Source organism: Fusarium keratoplasticum, chromosome 1 (genome assembly GCF_025433545.1).
Source record: "Fusarium keratoplasticum isolate Fu6.1 chromosome 1, whole genome shotgun sequence".
NCBI lineage: Eukaryota > Fungi > Ascomycota > Sordariomycetes > Hypocreales > Nectriaceae > Fusarium > Fusarium keratoplasticum.
The window spans coordinates 3,102,232-3,128,834 of NC_070529.1; the positions used below are offsets into that span (position 1 = coordinate 3,102,232).

Sequence of the window (26,603 nt, forward strand, 5' to 3'; positions counted from 1 at the left end):
AACCGATAAGGCGGCGCTAGCGTGAAGCGCCCCACTCTGACCAATCAAGGTCGCGCCGCAAACTCTTATCTTAAACGCGCCCAGGCACTTTCATCATCGCACCTGCAGCTTCGACTTTCATCCGTTCTCTCTTGATCGCGTGAGAAACCAAGAGGTCCTCACCACACAACAGCCAAGATGGCGGCACCAAAGATGTATGTATAATCGTTCTGCTTGATAGCGACCCAGACTGAAATTTTCCTATTTAGTATCGTCTTGGGCAGCCTCAATGGCCAGCTAGAAACCGCCTTCAAGAAGCTCGCAACGCTACATTCCAAGAACAACTTCTCCATGGCCATCCTCACCGGCGATGTGTTCGGCCCCGACGACGACGACGCAGTTTCTGCCCTATTGAATGGAACCCTGGAAGTCCCTCTACCAACCTACTTCACCATTGGTAGCAACCCTCTGCCCCCGCGTGTCGTCGCCAAGGTCGAGGCCGAGGAGGACATCTGCCCAAATCTCCACTTCTTGGGCAAGCGCAGCATCACCAAGACATCTGACGGCGTGCGCATCGTCGCCTTGGGTGGTCAGCTCGATACAAACATTGTTGCAGGCCAGTCGAAGGAGCAACACCTGCCCCTCCACACCGTCGATGATGCGAACAGCCTGCGCGGCGCCAACAGCGCTGATATCCTCTTGACCTCGATGTGGCCCGCAGGCGTATGGACCGGCTCCCAAGTTGCTCTCGATCCCACGAACCAAGCCTCCATAGCTGTTTCGGAATCTATCGCCCATCTATGTGCTACTCTCAAGCCTCGGTACCATCTATCCGCCTCGCCAAGCAACTTCTTCTACGAACGCGAGGCCTTTGTGCATCCTACCAAAGAGTCCGAAACCCCTGCCGTCACGCGATTTATCTCGATGGCGCCGTACGGCAATGACGCCAAGGCAAAGGCGATATATGCTTTCAGTCTTAACAAGGCTGACGTTGCTATTCCCACGGGCGCTACGTCGTCGCCCTTCAACGCCCCCAAGAAGCGCCCGGCGAAAGACGACTCATACAGCCGATATGGCCGCGACGATCGTGAGAGGGGCTATCGTGGTCGACAGAAGCATCGCCATCGGTCTCCTCCACCTGGTCCCGACAGATGTTACTTCTGTCTCTCCAATCCTAATCTCGCTGTTCATATGTGCTGCAGCATTGGCAATGATGCCTACGTCTCAACTGCAAAGGGCCCTCTCCCTACCTCTTCCACCTTTGCTGAGCAAGGCCTCTCTTTTCCTGGGCACTTCATCATCGTCCCGCTTCCACACAACCCCACGATCCCAAGCATTGGCTCCGTCTCGGATCCAGAGGGTGACGCCGTAAAGGCGTACAACGAGATGACGCGCTTCCGCGAGGCGATCCAGGCCATGATTGCCAGCAAGAGCTCCCACAAGCTCGGCGTCGTCACATGGGAGATTAGCCGTGAGCGCAACGTCCATCTCATCTGGCAACTTCTTCCCCTGCCGGCCGACCTCATTTACAAGGACGTCGCCGAAGCTGCGTTCCGCGTTGAGGCTGAGAACCAGTCTTATCCAGCCTTCACCACTCGCGACCTCACCCTCGCGCAGCAGGCCGAGTCAGGGGGCGACTTCTTCCGCGTGTGGCTTTGGGCAGACGACGGCGAGGACCGCATTAAGGGTAAAACCCTCGTCATGCCGCTGCCCTCTGACATGCGCTTCGATCTGCAGTTTGGCCGCCGGGTTGTGGCCAAACTCCTGGGGCTCGAGGACCGCATCATCTGGAAAGACTGTGAGCAGACGGTCGAGGAGGAGACAAAGGATGTAGAGGCTTTCAGGGAGGCGTTCAAGGAATGGGATTTTGCTGCTTGATACCCCTGAATGGAGATGTGCGTATATATATCGGTAGCAACAGATGCATGGGTGGCGTTCAAAAGGGCGGGTTTGGGATTTTTCACGGGGTTATTTCCTCAGCCGAAATATGATTCGGAGCATCGAGATGGTATCTAGCAGGAGGTAGAGAAGCCGTCGTCTAATGCAGAATAGAGTCAGTCGGCCTTGATAGAACCAAGATGCAAACAAAGACAACTCAACCATGTGCACTTAACCTTATGCAACTTAAGCCGATGTGACTGACTTGGCTAGGGGACTTGATTCCGTGCAACTCGAACCTTATGTGTTGCGAAGTTCGTCACACGATAGTCTCAACTCGCTTACCACAACCACCAATCACAGTAGAGAACCAGCAAGTTTAACTTTAACTGTTTTCCCTCAATTGTAGGTATCTACTAGCCAGGGGAACCCCCCTTGGGCAACGTAATGTACAACCAGCAAAAACCACATCTTTCGCCAGCCATGGAACGTTTTTCCACACCTCCTGTCCAGCTAGTCCTACAGAAAAGTACAGCAGTAACAATCTTTCTTGGTACCGCAAAACCAGAGGGGCCCGGGATCAGAGAACAAAAAAAAAGATACAAGGTCCAGGCCTGAGGGTTTGTTTGTAATTGTTTCCATCTTCCCTATTTTCTCTCCTGGGAAGGGATATCTGAATATGTATGTTGAACAAAAAAAAAAGTTGGTTAAAAAACCGGTCCCGTCTTGTCAGGTTGGGGGGGTATAGGTGCGACAATATGCGCAGACGGGGTGGAGGTGGGTATCCGGAAGAAGAGGATACTGGTATCAAAAGACTGTCGAATAGAGAGTACCGAACGGCAGATGCGACTCTTGTTGTGTCAGGCCAAGGTGGCCTTCTGTAGGTTTCCTTTTCTTGGTATTCCCAAGGGGGTGGCTTTCAAGGGGGAGCCATGGGTAAGGGAGATACCGAGACATTTGGTGTCGAAATGTCTATTGCGAGCACCGCCACAGTCGCAAGGGAGATGATGCTCCCGCGACATGTCTCAGGAACCAAATGCAGATCGAAAACCCGTCAAGAACAAATGCATGTCGAGTAGCAAAAAAGAAGAATAACGCGCACGCCCAAATGCTGAAGGGGAGGGGGTTGGCTCCCATGTGTGTGTGAATGAGGTTCCATCAATGGACCAGATACGTAAACGTGTAAATGTCGAAAAAAAAAACCATGAACCGGTCTGTGATGCATAAAACGTGGAAAAAAGGAAATCAATCGATGAGTGAGAACTCGCGCCGTGATCTATAAGCGAAAAAGTCGTTGCGGTCGTGGTGGTGCTATGAGCATGAGACGGATTAGGAGTGTGAGGATTAGTTGCAAGGCGATGGTTGTCGAGGAAGACCAGGGCAAGTATTATTGGAATCATATCGCCATGGTCCAGTGGCACGATGGATTCATCAGATGGAGGAGTTTTTGTGAGGAATCCGCTTAGCAACGTTGTCGGAATGAAGAGAGATAGATGCGGATGACCATAGACCTGAAAGAGCAGACTCGATGAGACCAGCACCGATGGAGTCGGACTCTACCACGAGCACAGACAAAGTCGGGAAGATCGACGTGTCTAATATGAGGCCATACGACGGGTATGTGATCTCTCTCCGAGGATAGGTGAGTTACCAATCATGGCAATGGGAGGGTGTAGATGTCGTGATGAAGGTCGGCTCGGAGCAGTCGGTGACTCGTCCACGCAAGGTCCACGCTGGCCAAAGGCAAAGGTCGCAGCACGGCTGAGGCCCTTGCGAGACTTTAGCCGACCCATCTCGCGCTCGCAGGTGCGCTGGTGGTTCTCATCCGACATCTCAACGTATTCTTGGGGGTAGCACCGGCCTCGGTGCTCAGCAAAGAATCCGGAATATCCACCATCCAGGATGTAGACTTCAGGATATGTAAGCTTGGGATACGACTCTGCATTCACGGTGCGATCCTCGGATCGGACATGGCGAGCCATGAGGGGAGCACGGTGGGCTGAGTATTCGCAGTGGAAGATGAGGAGGACACGCCCGCTCATGGGAGTATCGAAGAGCTGGCGGGTAAGGAGGTCCTTGTCATTGTAGTTGACAGCGCCATCGATGTGGCCACCATCGTACTCGTACTCAAATCGGCAATCAATCACCATCTTCTGGTCAAATTGCTCACAGTACTTCCCGTCCAAGACGTCCACAAGGGTTTCCCTGGTAATACGGGGGATGGTGTCGGTTGGATCCTCGGTCAGGAAATGGGGGAGGGCGGGCTCCTGTGCCTCCTCGACATCCATAACCGATTGCAGTGCAGACGAGGTGCTCTCCTCGCCCTCAGACTTGCTCTTCATGATGTCAGCGGGATGCTCGAACATGCTTAGTGACCGGCGGAACTGCTTTCGGTTTCTGAGAAAGGGGTTGGATTGCCGGCGAGAGTGACAGTTCATGGGCGAACCATTGCGAGCAGCGTTGAAGTTGAGGAACTGGGGTCGCACACGGGATAGAGGGAGACCGGGGCAGGGGCTGTTGGCAGAAGCAGGTCGTCGCTCTTGGGGTGGTGATGTTGACTCGAAGCATTCACTAAGGGAGAGATTGGAGCTGGTGTGGTTGAGACGGGAGCCCGCACCGAAGCGGAAAGGGGGCAGTTCGCTGTCACCTTGTGACCGACTAGGCACTGCCGTTGTGCTGAGACCCTTCATTCGTGTGAGAGAAGGTCTCCGCGGCACAGCTATCCTGCGGCTAAGGAAGGACGTCAGTATGGATACCCTCAGGAATGTGCCAATATAGGACTGACTCAGCCACGATATGCTTCGGCGGTTCCAGAGAAGACTGCCGCGAGATGGGAGCGGGTGAGTCGAGCATCATTTCGTCGTCAGCGGCTGGAGTTGACCCAGGCGTCGGAGAAGTGATCTCAAACTGTGTGAAGAAGGGTGCCTTGTGAGGTAGAGGCGAAACCTCCATGAGCTCGGTCAGGGGCGCGGGCGACGAGGAGGGCAACGGAGGAGTCGTGACTGCTTCCAGGAAGATAACCAATTAGTAACCTGGGACCCTCAACTTGAAGGTATGGACCCGTTGGGGTTCTCACCTCGACCTTCCATGCCACCCATCATGCCGGCAGTGAACAGGGCCCGTCTCGGAGTGGGGAATTGCGGACTGGTTGTGATGTTAACCAAAGACACTTGGCCCCGAGTACCAGGGACAGACGCAACGAACCTCGAGTCATTGTCAAGACGAAAGTTCTGGGACAAGTCAGCAGCCAGACTCGCAGCAGGCGAGGAGCCCCGTACGTCCTTGACGTTGAAGTAGTCGGCAGTCTTGTGCAATTGCTCGCGCAGGCTCATTGTAGCAGAGGTGACCGAGGCGGTCGAGTAGTGAGGGTGTCCACGGAACACATCGCGGCTGCCCCATCCGGGAACGGGCATCGGGCGGTGCAGAGCCGCAAGGGGAGAGGAAGCCTCCATGGTTGAGAAGGTAGGTAGGCAGCGGGGGACGATTCGAAGGAACTCGAGTTGAGTCGAGCTCTGCCGAAGCACGCCAGCTATCGGTAGGTATTCGGTATCAACGACACGGCGATGGAAGATGCAAGAGGATGTTTCTGCAGTAAGTCAATGCTGCAGCAACTCCTCTACCAAGACACTATCGAATGAGTGTCTGAGCAAATCCCTTGCAAGTATCGTCCGTCTTGAGGTCGACTCGTTGGTCAGGGAGTGGTCTGGTAGGAGATTGGCTCGTAGCGGGGTCGGTGTCGACGTCGTCGTTTGTCGTTATAATCGTTCCAAGGACATTTGAGGACGTGACGAGCGAGTGTCGACGCAATCGTGGATTTCGTGAGAGACAGTCGTTACGAAGCAAGTCAACACAGGAGAGCCGGGAGATAAGGCCCAGTCTCTTGAGTTGGACGAGATTGTGAGGAGAGTTGGACTTCTAGAGCGTGGGCATCTAGACTAGGCCAAGTGCCAAAGTGACCGGGGGGTCGCTAGGTGCGTTGCTGGGCGGATGGCGGAGGACCAAACGCGCACACGGCAGAGGCAGAAATACGCACAGGACCAGGCAGAGACAGATGCGATGCAATGCAGTGCTTCTGAGCCAGGTACCCAAGACCTTTTGTTCCACCCAAGGTCAAGACGAAAAAAGATGACGGAGAAATAGCCCTCTAACTCTTGTCCTGCCTTCCTTCTTGTTCTGTCTTTCGTCTCGTCTTGGACCACGGTAGAATTGTTCGGCCGGGTTCTTAATTAGTGACGAGGCGTTGCCCGAAGTACAGTGATGCAGAGGAACGAGTGGTTGGAGTTGGATGGATGATGACCAGAGGTCGACGACGACGGGATGGGTGGGAAGGGGGAGCAAGGCAAAGATCTGGATGCGGGAGCAGAAGCCTTTTCAATGGCCGTCTCAAGAAGACCCAGTCACCCAAGCCCAGGCAGGCCTGGGATGGAGTTTTTTCAGGCGATCCCAGGTTGTTAGGGGTGATTTGGGAGCTTGCTGGGGCCCTGGGGGTCGCTGGGGAGCGCCGACTTACAGTGGAGTGCAGAGGGTGGTTCAGTGGACGCTCCAGGGGGTGTGAGAACCTCGAGCCTCCGACCGGAGGGGGTGTGGAGGGCGTGCACCATCAGGTGCCGTGCCATGGCCCCTCGACAGCATTTTACCCACAAGGCACAAGGCACGGCCAGGGCCTCGCTGCGCTGCAGGACGCCGTGAAGCAATCACAGCGCACGCCGGTCCTCCTCAGCCAGCCCGCCGCCCACCCGCGAGGGCTGCTGTCGCCGCTGAATGGACGTCGCCCCGGAGGCCAGCGCGCGGTTGCTCAGCGGAGGTGGGGACGTCACCTTGGGGGGAACCTTGCTCGGGCGCTTAGCGGCCACGCACTAAGCTTCCAGCGGACAAGGCCCCCAGCTGCTAGCTAACTTAGCAACTGGCAAGAAACCAGGCCGAGGAGCTAAGCTATGCCAACTGCGATGAGAGGTCTGTTCCTTGGATTGGATCCAATGCTGTGCAGCCGAGTGTGGGTGTTTTGCATTAACTGCCCGGGCTGGGCTCGGTATTCCATTCCCTCATGCTGTCTTGTGCTTGAGGTGCTTTACCTTAAGCTTAGGTAGGCGTTGTCTGGGCTTGCAAGTGCAAGAGCTATCCAGAGCTGTCCCATTCCCAAGCAGCTTCTAGAGCTTCAGCCCACTTTTCGCCCACGGATGCACAGGCACAAACGTCAGGTTCGCATAAAGAATACCACCCACACTGGCTGGCGAAATACATGGGCCAGTCTCATCTTTGGCTCTGCCTGTCATTGAGAAGAGAATCAAGATTCAAGCTGGTTTCGAGAAACCAAGTTGCAAGCGAGCAAGGCCACTGTTTGGGCTACTCTTCAGATCTTGCATCATCATCATGGCTCAACTCAGCGACCGCTTCTGGCAAGACTTGCATCAATGATGGCCGCCGACCGACCGTGTATTTCCCCCTCTGCACTGGCTGGCATTGGCATGCCCACCCCAGACAGCCATGCTCACACACGCACTCACTCATCCACATCTCACACACTGGTCCCGATACGTCTCTATGTCATGCACCGACCACCTGGGTTACATCATCGCGTCCAGGGCAAGAGGCGGTGAGGGCGTCAACATATACAACCCATGCATGGCCTGAGATGCGTCCTCTCCCGTCCCGCGATAATCAACGGTCGATTCCAGTCCCTGGTTGGCGTCGGCCGAGTAACATATGCAAGAAGCAAGAGATAGATGAAGACCGGCAGAAGACAACAAAGGGAGCACGCTCGAGTCAAGCCTGCGTGCGTGCATGCGCATCGTCGGCCCACGTAGTTATCGAGGGACAAAGAAAACGGGCCTGCAGGAAAATACAGAGCCACAGGACTCGATCTCAAGCCATCAATACACGCCACGAGACACAGAGCTTCAACTGGGCTTTGTCTGGCCCTCGAGACTCAGCACTATTCCGGTCAGATCTGATCTGGGATCCATGATATGGATGCTGTGGCTTGGTGCAGCTTCCGCGTCTAGTTTCATTCAATCCACCGTTCCTCCGGGATTGGATCAAGGACTCGACAACAATGCCCCTCTCGTCACGTCAGTCGTATCTTTTGTCGCCCAGCCAGACATTCGAGATGGGGGGCGTTTCCATGTGTAACGATCCAGCAACTCGGGGCCGGCTACCGCTGCTTAGTGAACGCCTTTGTCTATCAATCTCGACGCTCGTTCGACCATGCAGGCTGCCACAGGCCCGGAACGGCGACATGCCTCCGCGACCTGGTTGAGACAGCGACGGTTGAGTCGCAGACGTCTAAGTCCGGCGTCGGGCTCTCTCGTCACTGTCGTCAGGGCAAAACGAGACAGGTAGAGTGATTGTGAGTCGACTCTACGGCTTCATCTCGTCCAAACAGAAGAGCCGCCCTGCTTTCCCCGAATCTCCCTCCCTTGAATGCAATTGTGGTCCGTCGCTAGCTCGTCTTCTTTGTCCTCAGCGGGGGTCGCCTTTGTCTCTTTCGCCTGGTCCCTTGCCTAGAGGCTCCAGAAGTCTCCAGTTCAAATGTCAAAATGTCTCCCTCTAGTGGACGGACGGGCCTCTATCCTGCGCTAGGAATAGCACAGCACAACTCGGTGTCAGTGCCAGTGCAAGCATTCCCATGCCCACCCGCCCATCTAGCACTGCCAATCGTGCTATCCGGTGGTCTTTGTGCCTTGGGCGCCCCAGGAATGACGTTAACCACCCAGCCGTTTGCCTGGGATCTTGGCTACCTACGACCGACAACCAAGGAAAAACCGGTTCTTGGAAACACTGCCTCGGATGGAACAGTTCATGCTCCTTTGACGGCCCCTTCCCCCCGGCCTTTTACCATCTTGTGCCTGAATCCGCCCTGGCTCTCCTCATGTGCGCTGTGTTTCAATTGCTAGGCCCTTGCTCCAGCTAGGCAAGCTCCCTTCCGTCGTCCCCAGGAACATCCAGGGCCTGGCCGCCTCGGCGTCTCTCGGATGCCCCCGTCATGTACGGACCAGCCAGGGCCCTGCTGAAGTCTGAAGCCGCCGGCGCCCGTGTAACCTTTCACGAGGCCATTCTCCCCAGGTCTCGGCCTCGTCGCTGAACGAGCATATCCCCGTCAGAAACCTTCTCAATGTCCCAAGCCTCTCCCAATGCAGACGCTGTGGCGAGAAACCATCAAAACGGCTTCTCGCACGCTGAGTCGCTGAGCCAGCGATGGAGCCGTCGTAGCAGAAAATCCAGGGTCCCTCCTCTACTTTGTCTCAGACAAATCACACCAGGGCTCAGAAACAGAACAACGGGTTCCACACCCAGCAACAACGAATGACAGTGATAGATTGGCGATTTGGACCAAGGTCGACAGAGAGTGACTCCGAATAGGCGCGGTGATGCTCAATCCGGCGAAAGCTTGGCGATCGAGGCCAGAGCCTACGGAGCTTTTTTCGACTCATAGAGAGACAACGAGCCACTGTGCCTCAAATATTCAGAGATGGGATACCACTTGACTCGACAATTGACACTGACACCGCTGACGCTGACGCGACGGCTGCCAGAATTGCAGGTCGGCGGTTGTACAAGGTTACCTACCTACCATCCATGATACCAGCTGCAGTTGCTCGGTTGGCAGCAAGATCCAACCCATGTCTAGCTCGATGCTAGTGTCCAGAGAGAGCAGTTAGAAACGGCATCGCAACAGGGAACAGAGAGCGGATAGCAGCTGGACAAGGTGAAAAGGAGGGGGCGTGTGAGCTATTGTTAGCTGTAGTTCGCTGCGCGTACGCGAGCAGTTCATGCTCGCAAGACGCAAACTCAGCCCATTTGCAGCGCAATTGCTTCAGGTTTCTGTGTTCCCCCATGCTCGATCCATCAGGCACAGAACTCCCTTCAACTCTTCCGAGATCCAATTGCCTTGCAGGCTGCGGGATCCCTCCCAAGGCTGAGAATGCGGTTTGCAGATCACCCCCGACACTAGGTCTAATTACTCGACGACCGCCCTCTCGCTTGAGCAATTGCTCCGTATGGACAGATACGCAGATACGCGCTGGACAGAAACAATCAAATGTGATTCGGATGCTGCAGAAGAGAGGAACACAAGGGCGGCTTCCAGACTTTCCATGGCTGGCATTTGACTCTCCCCAATGTCCGACCCCACGTGCGCATGACGGGTGTAGGAATGCAGACATGGTGAGACTCTGGTGAACAAAGGCCAAGCTCGAGGATGGACGGATGGCTTGCTCTCCCGGCCACCTCTTTTTTTGACAACCGCGGATCGACAGTATCATGTCGCCATATGTCATGCCTTGCAGACCCCCAGGAAAAGTCTCCAATGCTACCTACCAAGCTGGGAATGAATCCCAGGCGTGGCCAGATACGGCACCGAGGGAGAGGCAAGGTAAAGCAGGCTATGTCGCGCCGTGGCGCCGAGATTGGGATGCCGTCAAGCAGTCAATAGCAGGCGTCATTCGCTGCGGGGGTTCCGGTGCCAAGGATGGCATTATCTCTAACTTGATAGAAGCTGGGCAGCCTCTATCATGGGAAGCCTCCAATGACAGAGTGTCGCGCTCTGGTAACGAACTTGGGTTGCTGATCATCTCATCCGCCAACCCCGCCCTCATCCTTGCTCTCTCTACCTTACTCTGAGACGCCTCGAGCTCCAGGGGAAGCTTACGTCTTTTCTTCTTTGTTCAGCCGGGCGCTTGCTGTGTCGAGTCTGAGCGCATTGATGTCCTCGGCCTTGTCCTGCCGAAGGAGCTCTGAACCTCGAGTTGGAGGTGGACGGGGCGTTCTTTGATGGAGTCGATCGTGGATCTCTTTTTTTAGGGACCCTCCGGGTCAGATGAGATCGGCCTTGTCTTGGTGTTTGTTTTTGCCGGTTTCTTTGGGTTCTCATCTGAAGGGAGTTCTTTGAACGGTGAATAGGCCAAGTTGATCTGGTTGGTGAGTTCTTTGTTGGGAACCGCCCAGTCTTTGTCGCCAATGGATGGACGTCAGCTCTCCCTTGACATGGCTGTCAGTCAGTCAGTCATCCGGCACAAAGGGAATTGACTTTTTTTGTGACATCCGTCCATCCAGACAAGCCATGATTGATCCATCAACTCCACGAATGGGTCCTCGTGAGAGGAAAGCTCTGGCCGCTCAGCACCACCAACTGCCGGCAATCGCCTGTTCAGCCCCTCCTCTCGAAACAAGAAGCTTCCCCAAGCTATCGTCTCTACTGTCTGTCTGGTCTGGCACAGCCTCCGCCGCGCGTGCTGATGCTATCGCTGACACTGCAGCAACACCACCACCTCGGGAGCTTCTTGGACCGGGGTCCTCCCCTGTTCGCCGAGTCCAAGGTGCATCTAGCCCTAGACAGGTTGAGGGATGAGATGGGGTTCGCATGGGTGTGAGGAGAAAAATAACTGGAGTCCAGCTTGCTCTGGCGCACCGCGTCGGATGGATGAATGTATTTGGTAAAGTCAAGTGCTCTATTTCATTAATTGAAATATCAGTCTTGAAGTAGTCAATCGCAATGATGACATGTCTCCAAGTCATGTCTCTAACGATGAACTTCAAAGACATCAAGTCCAGCAAGCGCGCGAAAAAGTCGCGACAGGTCGGGTCGATTTGTTTACTTCCTACCCTTTTTGGCCGTGAACCCGAGCCAGATTTAGCTGCATCATTCGTGCCTGGGAGCTGCAGGAAAAAAGATGGGCTTGTGACTGCGATTGCGACGAGTCAGCGGCCGCCGTTTTTGATAGTGTGCCCTGGGGCTTGCATATCGATTGTCAGCATCAGCATCAGCATCACCAAGAAACACGAGACTTGGACAGAATTTCTATGCAGCCCATCGGTTTCAAACAAGGAGCTCGGTCCATTGCTTTTTGTGCTCCATGCCATGGCTAAATTGCCCTGTAGATATTACGGACGGGACCGTCCAAGGCTGACGATCAAGGGCTGGGCTCCATCTTTGTTCCCATGTTCCGCGATGAAGCAGAGGCCACTCAATGCTCAATCGTCAAGTCAATTGTTGCAAGTGGATTGGTCGAGTCGTTCTTTTCTCGCTTCTTTCCACCTTCAGCCCTTTCTGCGGCGTCCAGTACAAATCTCGCTTCCTCTATTTGTGTGCATTTTTCCTTTCTTCTGTTCTGAAGCTTTGGGCGATAGCGGGGACCTGAACCTTTTTTTCTCTCTCCAGGGTCCCCCCCACCTCGAAAACCTCCACTCACTCTCATCAGAGTCGGCGTGTTCGTAGCGATATCCAGGATCCCATGTTACACGACCTAGACATGCACTGGAGACACCTTCAGCAGCTTCCGAACACTGTGATCGGCCTAGCATTGCCAGACTCAGCCACGGCGGACTTGGTATTGAACCCAAAAGATCGCCAATCTCGATTTTTGCTTTGGCCCAGCCTCGTCAATCAAGTAATTCCTGCTCAAGAATGCCCTCTTCCAAGGTCGGGGATTTTCCCAAATTGGATGCGCCTTGAACTCTTTTGGGGATCGGCCCTGGTCAACAGACACTACGACGTACACTCCCTGGCATGGCATTGTCGGTGGAGCTGCACGCTGTGCAAGGTGCGACGGACGTGAGGGAGAGGCCTGGCAATGAATGCATCCATCCATGGCTGGCCTCGCATATGGATACGGACCCAGGCGGCCGTCTGGCTTGGACGCTGGGAGTGTGTGCTTTTCGCTTGTGCTGTGTTATGCTGTATCGTCGATCCATCGCCTTTAATCCCGATCCCCCTACATGGCACCGTCTCAGCATTCGACGTCATTCTTGACCATGTGCCGTCTTTCTTCTTATTAACGATCGTCATCGCTGCCGACTCCTGCTACATGTACGTTTTGCATTAGGTAGACGGTCGCAAACGGTCCCCGGGCGATGCAATGCTGCCTCACGCCGGCTCGACACGGCGCACTGCCGCTGGTCTCAGCCGAGCCGCATCACAAGCCCACCGCCCGGCATTGCACTCGCCATGTACATAGCAACGGAAAAGATGGGGAGGGTGGCTCCGTTTTGGCTCTTCTGAAGCGTGCACGGGGACGGTTAGAGTCTGGAGATGATGGGCCTCATAACGCTGCAAGCTTTTGTCCGTTGCTCCCTGCCCTGCCCTGCCCTGCCTCTGCTGGCCAGTCAGCCGTCGGACGAGCCGAGGCGGCGGCGTTGCTTAGGCTGCGCAGCATGTCCGCTCATCGGTCTGGCGGGGGGGAGAGGCAAGCTAGTTACTGTCTCCATGGGAGATTTCCCCCCAGAGACGAATGATGTTGCAGAGGCCGGGTTCCACGGATGGTGGTGAGCTGCAGCCCAGCCCGCAATTGTCAGAGATGACATGCCACGGTCCAATAGCCTGGCCCAGAATCCCATCAAGCCGGTCAAAGTTCGCAGCTCGTCAGCTCGCCTTGGGAATCCATCCATTCAATCAATCCCTCACCTGGGCTGGACTCCTCCCAATGCGGGATGGACCGCTGCTTTTTTAGCTCCACCGCGTCACCCCTCCAAGAATCAGAGGAAAAAGCCCTCTCTCCTAGAGGCTCACCATCCCTACCATCCACAGCGTCTCCTGACCCTCGAGTGAGGGGTAAAAATGCCCGCAGTGTGATGGTGTGATGCATTGTGCAGGATTCCGTTAGAGCAAGAGCCAGGGCAGAGCTGGAACTTTTCCGAGTGCTGCTGCTGTGCGGCGTTTGAAGCCGTCGGGATGTGGTTCGTGGGGTAAACATTGACACCCGCTAAAAAGTCCAAAGTAAACAAGCGTTGGACGTGTCGCGTTCTTTTTTCCTGGCGTCGGTAGCCCAGTCAATTTCGCGTGATCACGTGCCCTTTGTTTCCTCCCTTTTTTTGCTTCCTTTCCTTTTTTCGGTCCCGGCCACCGACCGGCCCCACATCGCCCCGGACCTCCGTCTCCGCCGGCCACCAACAAGCAGCTCCAAGACAAGAACCAATCTACGATCCGTCTCTGGTTTTTCTTTGTCGGCAACGACATGTCAGATAGTCGGCCGTGGCTGTCTGGTAGCTCGAGATATTTCGGCGCCTCTTCTCCCTTGGATCGCTTGGCGAAAGACGCCGTCGTGAATTGCTTTCTTTTTAATGGCTTGTGATAATGTTTTTTTTTTTTTCTTTACCGACTATCTTTGTCTCTGGCCTGTCCCTGTCACCGCTCCAGGCCGGCCATCCCCAGCTTCGGCCTGCAATTGTTGCTTGGGGGATCTGGGATTGCAGATGCACGTGCCATCAACTTTGATTTCACCAACCAACTGAACGGGCCGTGACAGGCTCATGCGTCTGTGTCTATGATGAGCCGCAAAGACTTACTCATTTCCCCAGCGTGCCACGTCCGCCTCTAGAGTGAGGCTGCCGGCTCGAGACATGTCTTGCCACATGCCCGCATACCAGAGCTTCCGCGTACCTGGCTAAACTGGCCAAGATTTACGTCACTTGGCACGCACTTGACCTTATTCGCAGCTGTTTAAGGTGTGCCGGCGTGAATCTTGTCTTATTCATCATGTCCCGAAACGTCCACTTCAGCCTGCCACAGTTCAGTTCGGCGAAGAGTTGAGCAGTAGACTAGAGCCTGTCAACTTTATAATTGTGCAATCTCCCCGTATCTTGCCCGAATCCTGATCAACATTCTTGCGCGTGGCATGCATTCGCATGCTCAGTATGCACAATGGGTCCCGTGAAGCTGTCGGTCGCCGACCCACACAGCAACCAAGCCAAACTGACAGCTTCTTAGTTATCCCTCTCGGTTCGACATAACATATCTCAACAACGAACATGGTCCTTGTGTCGTACGACCAGACGAACACGTAGCCAGCCTAGTGCACTGCAGTCAGGCTTGCGGCTGGCCGTTTCTGCGAGCACGGGCATGAAATTTGCCCGGCCGGGAAATGAGAGACCACCTCTCGTCCAAGACCACGCACGCACGCTGCGCTGCGCTGCGCATGTCCAAGCTTCTTCTTGTTCGCCCCCGACCCAAGACTGAGACCGCACGCACAACCCTCAGGCGAGGTATGCGGGCGGACAGAGTCGGGCCTCTCGCCTATTCCATGCCGTGAGCATAGCTCAGCCGCAGCAAGGTCCTGACCCTGCGGATATGAAGCCATTCGGATCTTGTTCCCTCGTGGCATTTCCGCTGTGGGTTTGCCTGCCCTCCGCCAAGATCAAAGCTCAGATGAAGACGTTGTGAGCGGAGTCCCTAATTCGGGGTAGCTCAGGGTAGCTCCGAATAGCTCACTCAGGGTCCAGCAGCTAGCTCCGTCTCAGGTGTCTGTCTAGATGCGAAATGTTTTTTCTCGGACGATGCGGGCGTTGTAATTGCAGAGCCTTGATTTGGGTCATGGCAGCTGCAGCTGCAGACGCAGACGCAGACGCAGCCTGTGGTGGTGTTTGCCATGGTGTTGCGTAACTATGCATGTGCGTGGATGCGCCTCTATGGATACAACGCAGTCAGTAAGTTGTGAGCCTCATCTTTGTGCACGCACAACACAACTTGTTGATGCCCCGCTGGTCTCTTTAGCGTTGAACCCCGTTACTCAACGGTGGCATGGCATGGCATGGCATGGGCAACAGCTCCGATGTTTGCGCCGACTGGCCCTGTAAAGCATCTAAACAAACATCACCAACCGGAAGCACAGCGTATCGTGGCCCTGCGGGTTACACGTCGTCCGGGTAGCATCAGGCAGCTCCAGCGTAAAGATCCGGCTCCTCCGCCCCGCCAAAGATGGAGAAAACGCGGCATTGAAGCCATCGAAACATGGCCTTGCGATGTTGTGTGTGTGTGTTTTTGCTTGAAACAGTGTTTCCTGATGCTGACGACCACTAAACACGCGACTGAGAAGCAAAGCAAAGAGTCGAATCTATCCCAAACAGCAACCCTGTTCACGTAGCAACTTGACAAGTGACCCGATGAAACGCAACCTTGTTCCCCGCTCGCCGATGTAACATATAACCCCAGTGCCTGGGTCAATATTCATGCGTCGAGCTTATGTAGCAGCAGCGAAACTCTGCTGTTCCTATTGGCATTCCAGAGCCCGCAGTCAGGGGCGCTCGGGATGGGGAAGCAAAGAGATTTTTTTTCACATGGTCTGGATTGGGCAGTGGAGAAGCGAATGCGACTTCACCGGTGCAAAGAAGGTTTTTGGAAAAGAGCCGCTCTCACCGCGGAAGAGGCCCGGGAGTGAATTATAGACTTGGGTTCCCATGCTGGCGGGACAAAGCTATCCAGCCTCGCCATGGCTATGTGCAACTGCCAGGTAGCGGTTTACCAGCCACACGAGGCGAGATTAGAATATCAATAACAATATAGGCAATTAAACATACATAGAGACCCTTGGCGTGAGGAATAGGAGAGACGGAAAAATTATCATTGCTATCAATTATTATTCTTATCGATCAAAGTGCCTGGCCGAAGTCCCATACCTAGTGACATAGGGTAAGGAGCAAACGCGGAGCGAGACTTCAAAACAAAGGGCGCGTTTAGTCACTGGCTAACTGGGACCGGAGTTTTGGTATAGTTCTGGGCTAGCTTGTGGGCTCTTTGTTCTCGTTGCTGAGTTGACTGAGGCTCCATGGAATGCAGTTGACACCCACCATCCTGTGGGTAGAATAGACGAGTGCTGGCGGTGTGAAGTAAACGGACGAACTAAAGCATGGAAGTGGGAATACAGTCTTCACCGTAAAACTGTGAAAAAAACCGCAAGAAAAAAACTCTGCATACGGTCAACAATTGCTGGTTAGAACGGTGGGACGAAGAGTTTGCTGGAGTAACAGCCGGCAAAGAGTTGTGAGTCAACGAACACTGGTAAGGATCATTTCACCGAGACTACGGTAACTCACGGTAACCTATTCCCGAGTCAGCCGAGAACAGTGTATAAATACGTGCTGCGTTATGGGTTTTCGGATGCAATTGCCAACTCCAGTTCACGTGTTCCTTCACAAGAGCGAGTTCAGTCTGATCATTGAGTAGATGCATCAGTGTGTAACTGGGCAATTGAAGATGAGACAAGACTCTTTAGTGACTTCTGGGCACATAGCAAGGCAAATAAGAGAATTTATAACAGCGTAATCAGCCAATACCAAGTTCCTCGGCCGTATCAAGTAAATCTCGTCAAGTTCATGAAGTTGAAGATTTCTAGAAGCCCCCCACATATGGTTCATGGCCGGGACGTGGGGTTGCGGGGTGACTTTTTAGCGGTGAGGACTGGCAGAACCCGAGGTCCCTGTAATTTTTTTGAAAAAGTATCGCCAGTGGTGTCGCGATAAGATCAGCGCAGCCTTGACAAGCTATTCAGTACCTCAACGTTCGAACCCCATAAACACTTGAAAATGGGTCAAGGTGGCAAGAGAAAGCGCGCGGCCAAGGATGCCGCTCAGAACCCCAAGAAGCGCAACAAGAACGACTCCAATACTCCTGCGAAAACCGCCCAGCAGCCGAAGCCGACCTTTGATAAATCGCCCTTCGTCGAGACGCCATTGGGCGACGAGCGCAAACGAGAAGCTGGACTCTACGAGCTCCTGGGGAGCGAGGATGGAAACGACCGGATCCAGGCTGCCGATTGCATCGTCTCTGGCCTCCTGGACGGAGAGGGAGTCCCAGAGGCTGTCCTGCAACGGCACCTGGACCGTCGCCTGTTCCGTGGACTCGCGAGTGGCAGAAATGCTTCGCGCCTTGGTTTCAGCCTGGTGCTCACAGAGATCCTCGGGCAGCTATATGGCGAAAAGGCGCTCGCCGAGTCCAAGTACCAGGGACTTTCCTTCGACAAGGTCCTCCAGATCCTGACCGAGAAGACCCAAGCCATTGGAAACATCCCCGGACAGGAGGAGAGAGACCACTTCTTTGGCCAGCTGTTTGGAATCGAGTCCTTTGTCCGAGCCAACATCCTCTTCCGCGACATCTCGAGGTGGAACACGGTGCTTGATCTGCTGCTGAAGCTCGCCAGCAAGAAGGTGTGGCTTCGCTCGCAGTGTGGATGGGTCATTGTCCAGTCCATTGAGCAGATGAAGCAAAAGGACGCCGAGGCGACGCTGGAGAAGGTGTCTGAGGCGAATCTGGGCAAGACCCCTGAAGGTGTCGCCATCTGGCTTGTCGCAACGAGCAAGTTCCCCGATCTCAAGGTCAAGCCATGGAAGAGCAGTCCTCTTTCCAAGAAGTCCCTCGGCGACGTTGCTGCTGTCCTGAGAGAGAGTTTCCAAGATCAGAACAAGGAGCAGAATGAGCGCGGTCAGAAGAACAAGCAGGCTAGCTGGACTGCGCAGCTGCACTTTGTATGGGATATCATCCTGGCACACTACATCAAGGCGGGAGAATCTGAGGTGCACGAATTCGAACTGTTCTGGACTCGTGTAGTTGATGGTAAGAAAACCTTCAATTCTCTGGAAGCGCATACTAACCCCTATAGACTCCCTCTTCTCCAAGGGCGCTACCGAGGGCCAAAAATTCAAGGGCTTCATGGTGTTCCAAAAGATGCTCGAGGGACTCGTCGACCTCCCCTCCCACATCCAGGTCCTCTTCAGCAAGAACCTCACCTTGTGCATGATGAACCAAGCTGCCAAGGAAGACCGATACCTCCACCGAGCAGCGACAAAGGCCCTCCGCGCGATCGAGGCAGTAAACACGGCTCATCCCTCCACTTTGATACCCCTGTTGAAGAGCCTCCTGGGCCAGAATGGCGCCTACAACTTTGACCAGCGAACCCGCTCGAAGACGATCGACAAGATTCTGCAGAATGTGACGGAAGAGACTGGGCTCGAGGCGATCCAGATCATCAAGAAGCCTCACGACGGCTTGGCTAAACAGGAGGCTGATGAAGCTACATCCACACTTCGGATCTCTGCCGACTATCTGTCCAAGATCCTGACCGCTTCGGCATCGTCTTCGTCTGGCGAAATCCAGCAAGGCGTGTTTTCTGCTGCCCTGCAAGAGCTATCACAGCTGGCATACTCCCAACCTAAGAACATCCCCTCAGAGGTCCTGACAGAGGGCATTCGCGAGCTTTGTCGTACACGCCTCGAGTCCTCCTTCGCCAAGGTCAGCCGAAGGACAGAGGACTATGGCACTCTCTGCAAGGCCGTGGCTTCCATCGACCCTGACTCTGTTGCCATGTCCGAGGAGATCAAGTCTGCCGTTCAGGATGCACTTGCGAGAATGCAGAAGTTGCTGAAGCGCAAGACGAAAGACGACGACGAGAAGAACCTCGCTCAGGGCCTGGCCATGCTACATGCTGTGTCTATTTTCCAGCTGTATAATGAAGATCCCGATGCGATGGAAGTCCTCAAGGACCTCGACCAGTACTCTGACCGACTCAAGAAGGGCAAGTCCGCTGAAAGCGAGGAGGGAAACTCGGAGCTTCTAGTGGAAATTCTGCTCTCAATGGTCGCAAGACCCTCATCCCTTATGCGCCAGGTCTCTCAGCAAGTCTTTGACGCATTTACACCCAAAATCTCTGCTGCAGGCCTGGAGCTCCTGACTGACCCCCTGGCATCCGGCGAGAGCACAAAGGGCCAGAAGGAGCTGTTCAACACCGAGGATGACGAGATGGAGGTTGATGGCGAGGAGGAGGGCTCAGATGACGATATTGAGAACGACTCGGACATTGAGATTGACTCTGATGTCGAGTTTGTTGATCTCAAGCAAAATGGGGACGGAGAAGACGACGACGAGGAAGAAGATGAAGATGAGGAAGAAGGCGATGACGACAACAAGGATGAGCCCCAGGACCTGGACGAGTTCCTCGAAAAGATCCTCAAGAGCCACCGCCTGGACAAGGACGCCGACGCCGAATCATCAGACTCTGACGGCGACATGTCCGACTCGGAGATGTTTGCAATCGACGAGCAGCTCGCGGCGGCCATCAAACCGCGCATCGAGAACCGCGGCTCCGATTCCAAGAAGCAGAAGCGCGACGCCAAGCAGTCCGTCGTCAACTTCAAGCACCGTATCCTCGACCTCCTTGACATCTACGTCCGTAACGAGTCCCTCAGCCCCCTCGCCCCAGCCCTGCTGCTGCCCCTTCTCGGCCTCATGCGTACCACCAGCACAAAGGCCCTTGCCACCCGAGCGTGCGAGATCATCCTCAACTACCAAAAGGCCCTCAAGAAGGCTCGTGGCAACCGCCAGGAAGCCGATGAAGCTGCTGAGGAGGATGACCTGCTGAACCTGCTCCGCCAGGTGCATGAGGCTGCCGGCCAGGACAACGCTCATGCCTACGCCAAGGCCGCCAGTGCGGCGAGTCTCGTTGTTGCATCAACTCTTTTCGCAGCCGACAAGACCAAGATTGAGGACGTGGCTGCTGTGTATGCTACCTCGCAGTGCAACTGGGTGCTTGGTAAGACGAAGCTTCAGAGCTCATTCTTTGCGGACTGGAACAACTGGTGCCAGAACCTGGCCTCACAGGCCAACAATGCTTGATACCCCTAGAAGGATATCCGTCGTTTTTTGTAAATAGATCCACGCCCAGACGAGCGTACATAGATAGACCGGAGATAATGTCATGTTTGCAGATGAACCATTAAAATTCTATGATCCTGTCATCATGATAGTACAGGTGCCTTGGTTTTCTTTGACACAGTGCTCCCTCTAGTCCTCCATCTTGTCGTCATCCTTTCCATCCTCATCATCATCGTCCAGCTCGTCCTCGGCCTTTGCTAATCTCTCAGCCTCCTCCCGCAGCTCCTTTGGCACCTCGACGTGCCGTCCCTTGGTGGGACCGTCGGGCCCGCTGATCCAGGTCATCTCCAGCTCAAAGTCCTTGTCCTTGTTGTCCTTCTGCGCCACGTAGATGATGCGCGCAGCCTCCTTCACAGCCTCCTCCAGGGTGATGTTGCCGGCGGGCAGGTCGAGCTTCTCGAGCTCGGCCTTGGCGGCCTGTCGACCCTTGCCAGTCGCAGCACCGTAGTAGCCCCAGTACAGACCACTGGGCTCGATCATGTAGAGGAAGGGACCACCATGCTTGCCCTCAATCTTGCCGCCAGCGCCACACTTGGGTCCTGAGCCGACCTCGCCGTCAACGGGAGTCTCTTCGGGGGTGTCGAAACCACCGACGATGGCGGTAATACCGAATGGTCGAACGGAGCCGTACATGGTGTAGGCCTGAAGGTAGCCGCCCATGCGGGTAGCCAGGTCGGATGTAGGAATGGGGGTCCTGAAGTTCTGTCGCCAGCTCTGAGCCTCGTCGCGGGCGCGGTCGACGAAGTGACGTCCATCAGGGACCATGCCGGAGTACACCTGAAGAGGGCATTAGTTAAGAAGCCCGAGAGGCGAGCGCAGTAGTAGAGGAAAACCTACAACTCCAAGATGGCTATCGACAGTAGCGATACGCTTGTTGGCGCCGGGTTTTAGGAGCTTTGATGCGACCACCTTTTCGACAGCTAGGACGACACCGTCCTTGCATCGAATACCAATGGAAGTGCCGCCATTCTCCACTGCCTTGACTGCATATTCGACCTGGAAGTTGCGGCCATCGGGGGAGAAGATGGAGTTGAGGAGATCGTAGCCCGTGCCTATCGACGTCTATGAAGGTCAGCACCCGGAAGCTCTCCCTGGGGATGACGACAGAGATGGTTAATGACGTGCGGGACCTGCTCACCATTTTGTCTTTATGCTCTCGTGAATTTCGTAAAGTTTAGCTCGACAAGGCAGGGAGAGATGGTTGGGAATTGGGGGAGGAGAGAGCTTGGCTGTCGAGGTGCTTGCGATGGAGTTGGCTTGGAGCTTCACCTTCAGGCAGCCTGGAGCTGCGTGTTGCAGTTGCACGGCACCGCCCGCAAGGCTGGGGAGCTGGTGCCTGAGGCGACAAATGTGTCAGCCATAGAACACCAGCCACAGGTCACTAGCCACGATCTGCCACTTGTAGCCTCGATCAACGAGCCACATGATGGAAGTGGCTGTGGAGGCTAGTGAGATGCGGGAGTGGCTTAGGAACCAACCCACTAGCCCCTCCCGTGTGACATCGGTTTCCCCTGCAGCAGAACTTCGAGAAATGCGATGCAGGACGAATGGATGGTCCCGTTCTAGATCTGATATCCTTGGGGTCTAGAGCGCGCGTATTTGCATGGGGTATTTAATGCCATTTCATAACCATGGATGGCGCTCGTCGCAAGCACTTTGAGGTTTATGCCTTTTCGTTGCTGCCTAGCCGTTCAAGACTCAGGAAGCATCAGAACTGGTCTTAACCGTCCTGACCGACTCTGGAGATGAAACGGCCAAGTCTCGCCCGTTCCGAGGCCCATTTCCACCGTCAAGTTGGCTGCATGTCTTGATGCTGGAGCGACAAGCGTTCATAGCGCCAACCCTTGAAAGGCCACTAAAGGGCCACTACAGAAACAGAATGACCAGTTCGTTGCTAGCGGTGAGTCTGAGCTGGCACATTTGTTGAGGCCTGACGTGAGCTAGCAAGGAGGGGGGGATGGGTAAGAGAGACATGAGGGAATAGAGTCGATCTGCTCTGATCGGACAAGAGGCCATGAATATCAGAAGTGAGGATGAATTGTTCATGCTTCCAAAAGCAGAACGTGGCCGGCCGGCTTGTTGATCAAAGCAGATCGCTTGGAATGGGCGTGAAATGCATCATGGATGCTTTGACAGCCCATGCCTGCGCGCTTAGTGCTGGTCGTCGTGTGGCACAGGCTCATTGGGTCACGCAAGCCCGAGGGGCCGGGGTGCTGTAGGAAGTGGTTTCCTGACTCTGAACCCTTGACGGCGTGAACAAGTGAATGCGACGAGTGAGTATTGACTGCCTGGCTTGGGGAGATTAATTGAACTGTTGCGATGAGCAAGATCACAGACGCTTTGTGGATGAGTTTAGAGCAAAGAGAATGGCAGCGTGCATCAACAGCGCTTCATCATGATGGCAATCATGTGCCCGTGTCACTTGCCTCCGCTGCGTCATGACCCGAAAAGGATGGCAACCTGAAATGACAGGGAAGGAAGGGAAGGAAGAAGGGAAGGGGTCCCGCTGTCCCACGTTGCTTGCTTCTGCACAGTACCCCTCCATCTTCACCCATCCACAACCTTCAACTTCTGCCGCTTCAATCAACATTGATCACTTTTGTTCACCAACTTTTTGTTTGACAACAAGAAAGAGACGCTCGTATCTTCAACATCCCCTTTATTGCATTCCTCACAGCATCAGCCAATCTACCACATCATCCCATCCTTCCTGCTTTGTCTCTCCCCACCTCGACTCGGGCAAGCACCCCGTGCGCTCCCTGCAATCCGACCCAACGGTCCACCGCTCTTAGACAAGCCCCTCCAACGCCCACGTCCCGTCCACGCCCAATAAAGGGTCCCCCGAACGAACCAGAGAGACAAGAGCTCTTTATTTCTCGTCCCTTTTGTCTCCTCTGGCTTTCCTTCTTGTTCTTTAACACTCCTTGCTGCCCTTCCAGAGGCTTAGCTTAGCTCCCAAATAAAATCCCACCGTTTGTTCCCCCCGTTCCGTCTGCGCCGTTGCAAAAGATACCGAAACACCTCCGTCTATATCACCCCGCCGCATTCATTGCCACCCCAGTCCAGCCAACTCAAGCATCCATCTCAAGTTCACGACTTGACCTCAGCATATCACTGACTCTGCCAAATCCCTTGCTTTTCTGACAGAGAAAAACATTGGAATATCTGCTTTCACAAACTTGCGTGCTCTCACAAAAACCACAACTGCACAGCTCAGCTAGGTAGAGCGACAACCCACCCCCACCTTGTGATCTGGATATAGCTTGCTAACATATATCACAGTTCGCATAGCCATATCAATCATCATGGTTTCTATCCAGCCCAACATGCAGATGCAGGATGACCTCGCTGCCCTCTTTTCCCGAAACCTCACCTTCAACCCAGAGCCTATTCCCGCCCCGGCGCCCATCCCTCAAGAGCACCACCCAGAACCTGCCAAGCCCATCGTCTACTCCTCTGTTCACTACACCCACTCTGCCCATATCGCGAGGCCCCAAGTAGCCCCCCAGGAGCAGCCTCGACCTTCCTCAGAACCTCCCCAGACCGAGGGCCCCAGTGTCGAGACTATCCTGCAATACCATGGCGTGAACCCAAAGACACTTACACCCTCTCAAATTCAGCTGTTCAAGGTCGCCGACCCTCCACAGCAGGAGAGACTCATTGAACTTTGGAACATCTGCCCTCCTAACAACGGAGGGGATATTCCCGCTCTGGCATGGAGTAGCACCAGCGTCGAGCATGAGGAGCAACTCGCTCGCCTGCGATATGACAAGTTGACTGGGCGGAACCAGCCAGTCATGAGCTTGGACGGCACTCCAGTTCAAGCAGGTGACGGTAGGTGGGTTCAGAACACGGAGGAGGACATGGAGCCCTACATGGCCTCGGGCTATGAGGAACTTATGCGACGAGAGCGCGAGCGACAAGCCATGGACAGCCAGCCGAGGAGCACTTATGAGAGCTGCGGTCCGTCTTACACCCACGCTACGGACCCTGTCTACATGGGCCCCGACTTTGCCCGTCAACAGCAAATGATGGAGATGGCGACCCAGTATGGCGCCTATCAAGGTTTCCGAGCGCAGGAGGCGGACTCGATGGATGTCATGTAAATAGGCATTGTCCCCTCTCCCAAGCCAAGCATCAGAATAGCACGGCCACGCAGTCTGCGGCCACGACAGATAGAGGCTCTGGGAGAGGCAGATCTACTTGTATGGGGGAAGTTTATGCACGAGAATGAACGAGCAAGACGGAAACATGATTGAAAGGATGGCGGGTCTCAGGAGATACCAGTTGTTATTGGCACCCTTATTTATCTACACACAAAGGATGGACGAGCTTATGGACGAAACAATGGCTTTTAAGGATTATGGAACGGTTGGCGCTGGGGGGGAATTCGTTTTGCAAACTACCACAACTCCTTTCTCCTGTACTTTCCTTCAGGTTGTCCAGCTGTTGCGTTGCAATGTGTGCTAACGTTGTGTCTTTTTAGAGAACGCAGATGGCAACAATCTCGTTGGCCAGAGGTACGTCGTTCTCCCCATCAACAGCAACTCCTGCCCCCTGATGATTCGTACTCACCAAATTGGCCCTGGTGCGAGCGTGATGTTTACTTGATGTATTGTTGCCCTGTATATTTCACTTTCATAGTCCAAGTTAATACATTGGTTTTGTTTCTCAGTTTGATATCCACTGTGTTGGTATGTGTGCCTGAACCTGCTCCTCGTTGTCATCTTAAACATACTCGTATCGTCGCCATCATCCTGAAAGGGGTATCAAATTCCATCTAGGCTTGAAGTGAATGGTCATCATCGTGTAGTTCATCTATAAGGGGGTTTGTTTGTGCTGGTATATCTAAATCCCTGTCTTCTCGAGCTTCTTTGCCAGCTCGTCCACCTCCTTGTCCTTGACGGGGATAACGGGCTCCTCCTGAGCCTCCTCGGCCTCCTTGATAAGCTTCTCGGCACGCTCCTCGGGCTCGATCTCCTCCTCCTCCTCTTCTTCCTCTTCCTCCTCACTGTCGAGCTCCTCGAGGTCGCTCAGGCTGTCGACTCCCCAGTCATCCTCGGCCACGACGTCACCGCCGTTCTTCTCCTTGCGCTCCTCGAGGAGCTCCTGGAGAGCAAGGATCGACTCGTCGTCCTCGGTGAACTTGTTGCCGTTGAGCTCGATTCGCTTCAGGGCAGGCAGACCATCCTTGGCGGCGGCGGCAAATCCCTTGACACCGGCGGCGGTGATCTCGTTGTACTGCAACCGCAGGGTCTCGAGCTTGGTGTTGTCGCCCTTGGACAGGGCACCGGCAAGCAGCACACCGCCCTTGGCACCCAGAAGAGAGTCACCGACGCCGAGCTCCTGCAGTAGGGTCCAGTTAGAGACAACCTTGGAGAGGGCTCTGGCTCCGGTCACGGTAAAGGTGTTGTCTTGAAGGTCAAGAATCCTGAGCTCGGAGGCGTGGTTGAGACCTTGGCTTAGAAGATGAGAGATACCCTCCTGTCGGATACCGTTCTGCACCATCTTGACCTCCTTAATCTTGTTGTGAAGGCTGTAGGTCTTGGCCCAGGCCGTCATACTGCCATTCTCGAGTCGGTTTCGGCCGCAGATGACGGTCTCGAGGTCAGGGACCTCCTGTCCCTCCTTTCTGGCGGCCTCCTTCTTGGCGTGAAGCTCGGACAGGGCATCGGCAATTAGGATACCGGCATGGGGGCCCAGGCCGTTGTTGTTGAGGTAGAGGTGCTGGAGAGGAACGTGGGCGGCAAGGAAGGCAACGAGGGGCGCCTGGGTGTTCAAGCCGAAGGCGTTGTCGTTAAGGTTGATGGTGTTGAGCTTGGGGAGGTTGAGGATCGAGGTGAGGAGGGAGGAGAGAGCTTCGGGGATCTCGTTAAGGAGTCGGCCGGTGAAGATATCGGCGAGGTTTGCGACCTGGGAGAGGGGGTGTTAGTGAAGAGTTGGCTAGAGTGGCGGGCTGTTGACTTACTCTAAGGCCCTTCTTGGTCGCGAGAACCTCACCAAGAAGCTTACAGGCGCCTACACCCAGAGTGTTTCCCAGCAGGCGAACCTCCTCGACGTCGTCCTGGGCCCGGAGACTGGCGATATGAGGCTCGAGATCCTCGGCGGTGTCGAGCTTGAGGCCCTTACCCTCGAGGGTAAAGAGCTTATCAGAAGGAGCCATTCTATTCGTAAAAAGTAAAGCGCACAAAGAAAAAAGTCGCCAAGTGCTGAAGAGCAAGGATGCTGCTGCTTGTATGTCGCAAGAAGTTGTAGCGGAAAACTGAAGACTCGAGGCCAAGCGGGCAAAAGACTGTGGGAGTTGATTCAAGGTGGGGGTGGGGCAAGTCGCAGA

At 54.7% G+C, this 26,603-nt stretch overlaps 5 protein-coding genes and 1 pseudogene across 6 annotated transcripts, besides 1 other annotated feature; 3 read left to right on the plus strand and 3 right to left on the minus strand.

Annotated features, from left to right (window-relative positions):
* Positions 1–177: 177 nt before the first annotated feature.
* On the plus strand, positions 178–1,857 carry NCS57_00092600 (uncharacterized protein; the record flags this gene model as incomplete). Its single annotated transcript, XM_053051001.1, has 2 exons — positions 178–194; positions 249–1,857. 2 exons carry the CDS (start codon positions 178–180, stop codon positions 1,855–1,857), a joined length of 1,626 nt encoding a protein of 541 aa, XP_052919516.1.
* A 1,595-nt stretch (positions 1,858–3,452) lies between these two features.
* On the minus strand, positions 3,453–5,309 carry NCS57_00092700 (M-phase inducer phosphatase; the record flags this gene model as incomplete). The annotated part of the gene is made up of 4 exons (XM_053051002.1): positions 3,453–4,587; positions 4,643–4,859; positions 4,934–5,087; positions 5,136–5,309. 4 exons carry the CDS (start codon positions 5,307–5,309, stop codon positions 3,453–3,455), a joined length of 1,680 nt encoding a protein of 559 aa, XP_052919517.1.
* Positions 5,310–17,100: 11,791 nt separating this feature from the next.
* On the plus strand, positions 17,101–20,230 carry NCS57_00092800 (annotated as a pseudogene). Its single transcript has 2 exons — positions 17,101–18,175; positions 18,222–20,230.
* Positions 17,101–20,230: a sequence feature.
* Positions 20,231–20,398: 168 nt separating this feature from the next.
* Positions 20,399–21,410, minus strand: NCS57_00092900 (Proteasome subunit alpha type; the record flags this gene model as incomplete). Its single annotated transcript, XM_053051003.1, has 3 exons — positions 20,399–21,046; positions 21,107–21,331; positions 21,408–21,410. The coding sequence occupies 3 exons, from the start codon at positions 21,408–21,410 to the stop codon at positions 20,399–20,401; spliced, it is 876 nt and encodes a 291-aa protein (XP_052919518.1).
* A 2,164-nt stretch (positions 21,411–23,574) lies between these two features.
* On the plus strand, positions 23,575–24,375 carry NCS57_00093000 (uncharacterized protein; the record flags this gene model as incomplete). Its single annotated transcript, XM_053051004.1, has 1 exon — positions 23,575–24,375. The coding sequence occupies one exon, from the start codon at positions 23,575–23,577 to the stop codon at positions 24,373–24,375; it is 801 nt and encodes a 266-aa protein (XP_052919519.1).
* Positions 24,376–25,117: 742 nt separating this feature from the next.
* NCS57_00093100 (uncharacterized protein) lies at positions 25,118–26,507 on the minus strand (the record flags this gene model as incomplete). Its single annotated transcript, XM_053051005.1, has 2 exons — positions 26,238–26,507; positions 25,118–26,182 (listed from the first exon to the last, which is right to left on the minus strand). The coding sequence occupies exons 1-2, from the start codon at positions 26,430–26,432 to the stop codon at positions 25,118–25,120; spliced, it is 1,260 nt and encodes a 419-aa protein (XP_052919520.1). The 5' UTR covers positions 26,433–26,507.
* Positions 26,508–26,603: the final 96 nt, after the last annotated feature.